Here is an 11,162-nt window from a genome sequence, read left to right as displayed (position 1 = left end):
GAAGCCTTTGGAAGGTATAGGGCGTGGTAAGGGTAACCCTACTTATGTTCGTGGTAGTTTCTATCCTTAAAGTTTGAACTAAACACTCACTTTAATTTCCATACGTTTTGTGGGTCATATATTCATTGATAGTAATTTCTCTCTGTTTCAAGTTTGAATTATTAAATGTCTTTATTCCAGGTTGTCTGGTTTTAATACACCTCTTTACTTCTCTTTGAGAAACTTCTTTTTAGAAAAGTTTTTTTGAATTAATTTTTGTCCGTTTTCAATTGATTTACCTTTTGTATCAGTTAATAAGTGGGATTTTTGGAAAGTTTTTTTCAGTGTTTTTGTTTAAGAATTAAGATTTTTGCCCGCTATCTAAACTTCAGACAAAGTTAGAATATTCTTTAAGAATTTCTGAATAACAATATTTTTATGGAACAAATCTTTATAGTAGTTTCATTGTAGAATTTTGGGTGGATGGAGAGGGGAAATGTCACTCAAGTAAATTGAAGATCTGCATAATTGTTGGCCTTCTTTAGGGCTGAAGCCATCCTAACCCCAATTCTATTACAGCCCTGAAAAATAGACAAATATTGATCCACTATTTTATAATAAGAATCTCATTGTATTATATTTTGTTCTAAATGCTTGTTTGTTTAAATACATTAATTGAAAAAACTTTTTCCACAAAATAAGTTTTTCAAAGAAAAGTAAAGAACTCCATTAAACCAAAACTGAGCAAAAATAAAACCAAATAATCTACCAATCGTGTAGCTACCACAAATCACCATCGATAAATAAATGAAATCCAAAACGAACAGAAATTACAATAAATAACCGAGTCAAAATCAAAACGAGATGAAATTAACATGAGTAGGGCTCAAAACCCCTATGCTTTCCCAAGGCCATAACATAATTTGCACTTTACTGAAAAAATATAAATGTTTTTACTTTTATAACTTTAATAAATCAAATAATATTAACATTTTGATTACTAAATATCAGTATATGTATGTTAAACTGAAAATTCACGTTCATTTGTATTTTTTCAAAAAGGGCTTGCCTGCCCGAAAATTGATATTGCTAGTGTCCTTCTCAACGTCCAATACAGTCTAAAAAGTAGTTAACAATACGTTCTCGCCCACTATTTCTCGACTTACAACCAAACACAATTTGGAAGTAGCTATTGTGTTAAACGTAGTTGTAAGTTCTGGAAATTATTTCTTTGAGCAGGACATCCCCCCCAAGATCTTCAGGGCAAGGTTTATAAGCTATGCCCTGGGGGCATATATGGTTTTTATGGAAGGAATGCTCGATTAAAATACTCGATTAGCCGAAATTGGTTTCTAAATTATTATATACTTATTACTATTATACAAACTTATAAATTCTTTTGTCGATGTTATGACTGTCGACGCTCTGACGGATTTTCCTTGTCGACGAAATGTCGTATAGTGCTTGTGACGGTTGGATGAAATGGTAGCACCCTGGTCATGACCTGAAATTCCAAAGCAGGTTAGCGTAGAAGTTTGTTTTTTCCCTATCAATATAACCGCATTTACAAAGTTTATGTCCCTTGACTAGCTCTTCTTAATTCATTCTAGCTGCCCTGAAAGTTACATCTACACAGTGGCTCCAAGAATCAATTCAACTCACTTTTATTAAAAGAAAAATTCCGCTTAGGTTCGTCTTATCTAGCATACTTGCCCAGTCGCTAGCCAATCGGAGACAAATTAAATTTGGGCCTTTTAATGACATAAAAACCCACACGATTTCTTTCTATGGCCTTTGTATTCATCAAGGCTCCCTTGTATCCATCTCCATGTCCTTTAAGTCTAAACCAAATTTGACAAAACAAAATTTATTCGCCCAGTTTCAGGTGTCAGTTACAAACCTATCGGAAAAAGAAAAAGAAAAATGGAGCTTGTTTTTGGGCATCAAAAACCGATACAATAAAATTTAGTTCCAAATTTGCTTTCTGCACAGGGGTCCGCCTGACCAACAAACTTAAGAATGTTATTTTCCAGCTTATTCGGGAGACAAAATATAAGGAGGATTTGAAACACAATATTTGGCCCCTATCCCGTCCTTCTAAAACCAAAGCATAAATCCTCTTCTTTCCTTCACGGCCGAACACTCCGAAAGTTTCAGCTCAACCTCCATCTTTTGTTCCCGAGATGTTGAAGATGTACCCTTTTGAAAGCCCGGATTCTTAGTTTCTTTTGATTTACTCTATCCTTCTTCCGAGTCATAATTCAAGTTCCGCATGGGAAATCCGGCATAGAAAATTCCCTTCCCCCATGAAAAATTACTCCATGGAAAGATCCTCCCACGTATCCCCCTCCCCCACCAGAAAAAAATCCTCCCTGAAAACATCTATATACTTCCCAATAACCACTACTATATGTAAACAATGGGCAAAAATCATAACTTGCAGCCTTTCCCCCGGGGACTCTTGGGGATTAAGTCATCCTCAAAAACATAGTTATTAGGTTTTTTCGACTGTGCTGAACAAAATGGATTTTTCAAAATTTTGACTGGGTGACTTTGGGAAAAAAACAAGCGTGGGAGGGGGCCTAGCTGCCCTCCAATTTTTCGGATTACTTAAAAATGGCACTAGAACTTTTAATTTCCGTGCAAATTAGCCCTCTCGCGATATTCCACGACCACTGGGTCGATGCGATCACCCTGGAAAAAACAAATAATAAATAAACACGCATCCAAACACGCATCAAATGGCAAACATACAAAATTCCACATTTTTGCAGATAGGCGCTTGAAACCTTTACAGTAGGCTAGAGTTCTCTGATACACTGAATCTGGTAATATGATTTTCATTAAGATTATATGACTTTTAGGGGATGTTTCCCCCTTTTTTCGAAAATAAGGCAAATTGTCTCTGGTTCGTAACTTTTGATTGGTAAGACTAAGTTCGATGAAAATTGTGTATTTGAAATCAGCATAAAAATCCGATTCTTTTGATTTATCAATTGGTATCAAAAATTTTTAGTTTTTACCGTTTTTTAGAGTTTTGGTTACTATGAAGCCGGGTTGCTCCTTACTTACAGTTCGTTACCACGAACTGCTTGTATAGAGCAATGAGGTTGCCATACAGGGATACACGCTCCTCAGGTAAGATCGTGAACGCAGCGACTTAATTGTTAAAATAATAAGTGATTAATTAAAACAACTTCCAAAGAAAGTTTTTCAAAGAAAAGTAAAGAGCAATATTAAATTAAAGACAAGCATAAATAAATTCCTATAATAATTTCAACTCAAAGCGACCCGAATTTATTATTAAAGAATAAATGAAACCCAAAACGAACAGAAATTAAAATATACGAGGGTTTAAACCCTCTAATATAATCTATCTTCCGTACATCCCAAGAATCACCACAAAAATAAAAAATATTTCCACAAAAAACAATCTGTATTTAGTTTTCACCAATAATTTTAAAATCACAAATTTCTTAAACTCCGGTAAAGATAAAACCCCAGTTACTCGCCACGGAGGGGTTTATCAAATACCATGCGATTGTGGCAATTACTACGTTGGCAGAACTCATCAGAATTTAGAAAAGCGGATACACCAGCATAAAAAAGACATAGACAAAGTGTTAATTGCTAATAATTCTAATAACTCCTTTGATTCTCCTTTAGCTAGCCATATATTTGATAATCCCCGCCACACAATACTTTTTGAAAAATCTTTTCTCATTAGTAGTGATTTGGGGATATAACAGGTAGTCCAGGAATCAATCGAAATTAGGCTCAAAATAAATAAAAATATTTCCATAAATAGGGACTTAGGAGAATATTCACTGAATTCTTTATACTCAAATTTAATTAAAAATGATCTAACAAAATATTTTATTAAACCAATTGACAATAGTATTTTACCCGTTACAAAAAGGCCTTTAAGACTACCTGCTAAAAAAGTAAGATTAGCTTTGAAAACTTGCAGTTAATAATTTCATTTTATTTCGTTTGAATGAATTCATCCTCTCTCATCATTTTATTTATCAGTCCTGGTTGAACTTCGTTGAAGTAAGGATACTAGGGCTGTTTTAAAGGTTTTTTAAAAGCGTTTTTTAAAAAGCATTTTTAGTTTTAAACTTCGTATTTTAATGTAAGATTGTTTTTTTATGTATTTTTTCTTTAATGGTGTGCTGAAGACGGCCCTTGGACATAGGGCCGAAATATTCACCGATTTAAATTGCACTGTCTTGGAAAAAAATTTCCCTATTGTTTTTAAGTTGTGTTTGTTTGATATGGAAAGGCAGTGTGGTCTTCGTCAATATTTGTGAGATGAATAAATAAATTTTAAAACGAATAAAACTTTAATTCAATGTTCTAGTCATACTTAAAACGAACAAAAATTACCACAAAAAGTAGTTTAGCTACTGCCCTTTCCCCCATTCCTTAACCGTAAAAGACTAAAGGTTGTTGCATCATTTATGCTTTGATGGAAACGAAATATACTACAATTATTTTTTTTCCGTGTGTGCAACATTGAAAAAAAGATAATAGTAGTAAAATTAAATTTTGAATTTCTGAATTCCAAAAATTAATGTCATTTTATATCGCATATTCAGTTAATTTTCATTAGTTCTTTCCAGTCATCTTAATTATTATAGTATTTTATGTTTATTTTTCGTCGATTTTTAGAGAAACAATATTATAGTGTTCAAGATACATATAGTTTTCAGTAAAACGCAAATAACGCAATAAGCTTTAGTCTTTTACGGTTAGGGAAGGGGCAAAAGGGTAAAAAATTTCTTTTTCTGACATTTTTTTTTTAATTAATCAAGCGTGAAAAAAATTAACCTTTATTAGAGTGATTTATCACACAACACAAACCCTTTTTAACTGTAGATGAAATTATAACAATATATACATATGGCTAATGTCAAGTAACTCTCCGCTCCGAAAGCAATCGTGTGACATGCAACGGGTATCTGCAGTCATTATACAAAGCGACTATTTCTCAGTTATGAAGACAGTAGTTTTTAGATCCACACAGGATCACTCGTCGCCTGAATCAAGCTGTAGCATAATTTATTGGCTCGGAGCGATTAAGTAGTACAGCACTTTGCGTCTAGAGGCGCTGAGGTACGCGGGGTTACTTTTGGAGAGTTTTGTCAGTACTTGTTCCGTAGGTGATTATACTTTGCTTTTTCTTATACCTGTCGTAAGGCTCTGCTCCTAGTATGTTTCTTAAATTTTAAAATGCTTGTTTTTTTTTAATGAAACTAAGGAGCAACACTAAAAACGAACAGAAAGTATTCGGGATATAAAAGGGGCCTCCTCCTCAATCCCTCGCTCTATACGCTAAAGTTTTTAAGCATTTGAAAAATGATTTTTATTCCAATCAAACGACCCTCGTGTTTCAGGATTCATTCTTAAAGAACTGGGATAAAAAATCAAACTTTAGTGTAAAACGTGAGGAATTGAGGAGGGGGCAGCCCGCCCTCACATACAGAATTATATCTTTTCAATTGAGTTTTAATGTTGTTTCTTACTTTCTATTGAAAAAACCTCTTTTTATATATTAAATTTCTGATCGTTTTTCAAATAATACTGGGAAATTCCTCCCCACTAAAAATTCCCGCTGATTAGTTCCTCCTTGCTCAGTTTGATATTGCGCTTTACACGATGTTATATAAATAGAGAAATGGCTTTGTTTCAAGTGACAGTAAAGAGTAACGTTAAAACCTAAAAATAAACATAAAATAAAGTATGTGAGAGCAGTGACTGCTCTTACGTTTTACGTAAAAGTTTCACGTACGATATATACTAATTATCCTCTCAATAAATAATTTTCTGGACTTTCATAGAAAAAGTGGGCGGCTTAAGGTCCTCATCTAAAGTCGTTCTCCCACTGGATACTTACTTATAAAGTTATTTCGTTATTCAACAACAGTATGTATGTTACCATGTATGGATAAGTGTTGTTATCGTTCAACTGAGAAATTGCTTAAGCACTATTATTACCTAGAACATAAATGCATTTCTTTCCAAAAAGTGGGGCTGTTACTAGTAGCAAACTCCTGGTTTATATAATACCAGTATGAGCCCGAATTTCAATTTTTAACTGACTAAAACAAACAATAAGATTGATCGTTGCTTAATATTGTAATGAAATCATGTGTTCAAATAACAAAAATAATCACAGTTCCGCTGAATACCAGACACTGACTCTTGTTTAAAATTGGAAGAAAAGTTTAATCTAAGGACTAGGAATTTAACTCATTTGCCATAGCAGTAGGAAGATAATTCGGAATAAGTGCAATATCGTTTGCAACAATCATCAACTATGCCACGTCGTACTCGCGGGCTCATAGATGTATTTGCTTCTTCATTGTTGATGTTTGAGAAAAAGTTTGCAAAAGATGGTTCTTCGCTGTCGGTAGCTGTAACAAGAAAAATACGGTATAAATATTCTCTAAGAAAAAATAAAATACATGAAGAAATACGGCCATTTGAGCTTTACTGCTCATATGTTTAGTAAGAGAAAAATTAGGTTGTGTTAGATAAATTTGTGCTATATGGGGAAAGAACGTAAAGTGTAAATAAAGATTTTCAGGTTTCACAAGAACATGCTTACTTTTAAGGAAAGCGAAAAAAGGAGATTACAAGAGTTTGGTTTACAATAGCAGAAAACACTTTGGGGGGATTCGAAGGGTGTCGTGTGACCTAAGTTTTGCAATTCTCTTAAATTTAGGCTATCTTTCCAGTCATTTGCAGGCGAGACAAAGTTCGATTGAATAAATGATTTCTGTATTTGAGATATAAAGAAATATTGTTAAAAATGCAAACAAGACGCATATTACAGCCGTTATCTGAAGTCTTATAATCAGTTTTGAGTGAGTTTTTTTTATAATTATCTTTGAAGAGCAGTCTCACATTTTAAAAATTACTTGAAGTGCTCCCTGAAATACCATCAAAAACCCAAATGTGTCCCAGTTTTTTATGTCAATATCTATCAACAGTTCAGCGAGGTGAACTCAATTTTTGATATATGAAGTGTTACAGTTCAAAAATAGAAACTAGCTCTTCATTAAAACTATGGGTTTGGTATGGTTATATCCATGTCACCGTTTTTAGCCATTTTTTGTATGGAATTTTATATGGATAGCAGTTTTGATTACAATTCTTCTGAGGCATCAGCCCCAGGGTCATATTGTAGATGCTGTTATTTCTGCTTGTGATGACGGGGGGACTTCACCGGATTAGGTCTTACCACAGTTGAGCGCTTGTGATTCTAATCTTCATTTCAATTTAGAACTAGAAGAGGATAGGTAAAACAAACCCCAATTCTGGTAGTGGCGTTGTTTCATTTTGTGTATTTATTTCGTTTTACATTTTTTCTTCTTTTGAAATTGAGTAAGGCTGAGTGAAAATATTGGCTAAAATTGGAGAACATTGGCCAAAATATTTGCATTATTTTCCAGTTTTTCACCGGCTAATATTTTCCCTCATTTTTTTTTTTTTTTTTTTTTTTTTTTTTTTTTTTTTTTTTTGAATAGAACTTAAGACGAACAAAAATTGGCTTATAATAATATGTCAAATATAAAACAAACAACACTATTTTGAACAGAGACATGGAACCTAAAACGAACAGTAATTGCCGGAAATAAGGTTGATGTTATCATCCTTCAAACCCTCCAGAAGGCACGGGTGTTATTTCTACTTAACAAAAAACTAAAAACATTGCTTAAGTCTTGTTTAGCCAATTGTCTTTGTTTTTGTTTTTTTTTAATTTGAAAGAAGAACAGTTGGAATAATGCAATAGAGTAATGAAAGTTACTTAATTGTAAAAGATAGAGATAGACGCTTATATGGCTAGGCACGATGTTCACGGAGAAAGTTGAAATAACAAATTTTGTAGGAAATATTAGTGCTGATGTTCATGCAAAACTTAACTGAGCGAATAGATGAGAAGGAATCAAAAGGAAATTTAGTAGCTAGTAACATCTTTGAAGAAATATATAAAAACGCGACGAGTGTGGAGAAGTTGAGGTATTGAAAATAATGCAAGGTGGTAATACTGTAATGCTATCTTCTTTAGGCTAAAAAGGCTAAGAAATAAGACAAAACAGTCAATTTTGTTATTTAACTAAAAGTTAGAAAACGAACTTACAGCGAACGCTTCGCTTCCCTGGGCCAGCGTAAGAACCCTTGCAGATCATTTTCAAAGCATCTACAAGATATCTTCCGCATAATCGCATGCTTCTCTTTTCCATTGGAACACGGAACCTTGGTGAAATCGGTCGGTGATAAGCCATGATGTCGTTATCTCGAGATGCTAGCTCTGCCATGATTTCTCGGTCAGAGTCAATTTCGTAGGTACGCCCGGTTGTGGCATAAGTAGCAAGAAGAGTTACGACTATGGCAGCTGCATGCATCTGTGAAGAAACGATCTTAACATATTGTGTTACTTATTCTGGAGCAGGACACAAATAGTTTTATAAAACAGAGATAGTAAGCTCAAACATTTATCCCCCAAATTTTTTCCTTGTAATTTAGCTGTTTAATTCGTTTTGAATGTAGGTATAGCCAAGATGGAAGTACTAAGAAGTTACTATAGTAAACCCGGCCTGTGGACAAGCCGGCAAATGGCAGTTCCATCTTAATAACGCACCCACGCATTCATGCATTTGATACATTGTTTCCATGCAAAACTTCATACACTCGTCTCTCTTCAGTCTCCATACTTTTGTAACATTTATAAGATTTTTATGGAGGCTTACTTTTGTAAGCCTCTGACTTTTTCGGAAATTGAAAATTCATAAACTAAAGGCCCAATTTTATCCCAAAGAAGACACAATGAAGAATGTGACGGGGCTGCTACGAGCCATCTTATAAGAACTATTTTGTCCCTGCTTCTGATATTGCTAAAGCCGTTGGCGGGAGTGAGTGGCAGACCAAAGGGAACATTGTGAAGGAGATCAGTAATAAAGCTGTATATGAAAAAAATGACTTGCAACAGAACCACAGCGGACCTTTATTTTATCAGTAAAGGGCCGATATTGGCATTAAAATTGTTTCATGAACCTTGTAAATAGCCCATTTAATAAATATACCCATATTTTGAAACTTTGCAATATTTTACAGACTGAAATCAAACTTATTATGAACGGCTGGAATTTAAAACATAAAAACGGATATTCGTACGTAATTTTAAATCTTTAAGCAAATTTTTTTTGTAGCGCGTTTCTAGAACGCTTTGTTTTGTAGGACACATCTATACCCCTAGCAAATTAGTTCAGTCCTACAAATGGGAATAGGACAGCGATAAAAACCAGAAGATGTTCTTGTAGAAATTGGTGACTAAGCTTTGTACTTTGAGGAGGGATTTGACTGCATAAATAGGTGGGTAACTGAGCATCGCTTACTATCAATATTCCACGAAATACGAAAACCTGATACTTACAAATGACCTTAAGAATTATCGTAATTTTTCCGAACATAATTAACACAAAAAATTGAAAACAAGCCAAAATTTAAAATAATAATTTATCGTTACTTTAATGTAAGGCTTTATTTATCTCATAATTTTTTTTTTCTTAGAAAAAGTCATGTATGTGGGATCCATGCAAATTTTAAACACAAATAGTAAAATAATCTTAAAATTGGTTGTTATAAGCCACAGAAATATATTGTCGTTTTAAATACATAAAAAATTACTCTTGAGGTCGAAATGCACCTTAATACGCTGGTGTACACTTGAGTCAGAACACAAGATGGCTCTTCACCCCCCCTCCCAAAAAAATAATTAATAGTCTAGAAACGTTAAAGTGTAACCAGTTGGCCACTCTGTTGCTCTTATCAAAAACACCCTTAACAAAAAAGTGACCTTTTTAGGTAACTCCTGAATTATTTTATAATATTTTCTTTCCACGAAACCATCTCCGGCTCCGGGTCTTCGATTTTATTACCATTTGCACTAAAACTCACGGAAATTCTATTTATTACACACAACTTAACATAAAAGTTTATTTTTTAAAAGCTTAAACTATGATTGCTGTGTTTTCATCTCTTTTATGTGATGCATTCAAAAATGATTTTAGTTGAAAATAGAGCTTCTGTAGAGTGACTTGAAAGGCATTTTCTATCTCTCTTGCCCGGGAATAAGGCTGTGGTTGCAGTTCCTTTTTTTTTTCTTTAACTTGGAAAATCTACGAAATGCATATTTGGTTTTGATAAGTGTTTTAAGACATGAACTTGAGCTTCGTACATTGAGAAAGCGTGTATACCTTAAGATACGTTTAAACAAAATTGCATGTATATTATCGTCAGACCTACCTTGAGATAGTATGAAAGATGAAAATAGTTCCTAGAAAGTTCACCGGTATGTTTAGATCTTTTCCACCTTGCTGTTGGTCGCCGACTGCGATTATTCACCGTATTACATATTGTTTTTATACAACCTCTATTCTCATCTCAATGAGTTTCTGACGACATCTTGAACAGACAAGAATAATCAGTTCTGAATAAATATCAATCAAAATCTCTTACTAGAGCAATAGGTGTTTGTTTCCCATCAATGACATACAGCCTTTGTCAGAAGATATTAAATTAAGTTAGGAAATTGATTACCGGGAAAATTTACATGCATCCATAAAAATAATAAGTTTTCCACCTCAAGAGTTTTCTAATAATGCTATTTATTTTACGAGAAAATCTAAAACTTTTCTTATGTTATTTATGCATTCTTATGGGGGGAGGGTTGTCTTTTAAGAATCTACGGAATTTTCGATGCTTACCTAGCCTAGGACTGGTGAGAGGTCAGGCAATTAATCCAAATTCAGAGTGTTTAAATCACGTTGTTATAGTTAGCATGAAGGAGAATGCAAACATTGTATACTTTCAATCTCATGACGACTAAATTAAGACTGCAAATAATCTCTCTATTTTTAAGAGAGCACGATGAATCTGTCACAGATTGACAGCCAACTATACGCTGACATTCATTACGTCATATATTGCCATCCATAATCTTGTTGTCACGGCGCATTTTAGACCTATAAATGAAATTACACATTGGTATTATATAGGGCAAACACTAAGCAGCTATTGGGCAATTCCTAGCTTGTTTGGCAATTTCTATTTTCCTGTAGCTGGAATTTAACTAAATCAATTTTTTCCCCAATCATTAACTCATTAGAAAGTCA

General features: G+C 33.7%; 1 protein-coding gene across 2 annotated transcripts; it reads right to left on the bottom strand.

Moving 5' to 3' along the window:
- Positions 1-6,105: 6,105 nt before the first annotated feature.
- On the bottom strand, positions 6,106-10,887 carry LOC148955298 (insulin-like peptide 5). 2 transcript variants are annotated; one of them, XM_089108137.1, is made up of 3 exons: positions 10,755-10,887; positions 8,129-8,393; positions 6,106-6,398 (listed from the first exon to the last, which is right to left on the bottom strand). In XM_089108137.1, the coding sequence occupies exons 2-3, from the start codon at positions 8,391-8,393 to the stop codon at positions 6,235-6,237; spliced, it is 429 nt and encodes a 142-aa protein (XP_088964263.1). In that variant the 5' UTR covers positions 10,755-10,887; the 3' UTR covers positions 6,106-6,234. The 2 variants fall into 2 exon arrangements, with proteins under 2 accessions (XP_088964263.1, XP_088964264.1); XM_089108138.1 differs by lacking the exon at positions 10,755-10,887 and adding an exon at positions 10,294-10,398.
- Positions 10,888-11,162: the final 275 nt, after the last annotated feature.

This window comes from Artemia sp. Qi Xiang Cuo, chromosome 2 (genome assembly GCF_049724085.1).
Source record: "Artemia sp. Qi Xiang Cuo chromosome 2, ASM4972408v1, whole genome shotgun sequence".
Classification (NCBI taxonomy): Eukaryota; Metazoa; Arthropoda; class Branchiopoda; order Anostraca; family Artemiidae; genus Artemia; species Artemia sp. Qi Xiang Cuo.
This window is presented reverse-complemented; position numbering and strand designations above follow the sequence as displayed.

What these genes read in the sequence shown, in the direction of transcription:
- LOC148955298 (XM_089108137.1), bottom strand. Translation starts at nt 8,393, where the DNA reads ATGCATGCAGCTGCCATAGTCGTAACTCTTCTTGCTACTTATGCCACA. An exon ending in AGGGAAGCGAAGCGTTCGCT is followed by an intron (nt 6,399 to 8,128) that starts GTAAGTTCGTTT and finishes TTCTTGTTACAG; the next exon opens with CTACCGACAGCGAAGAACCA.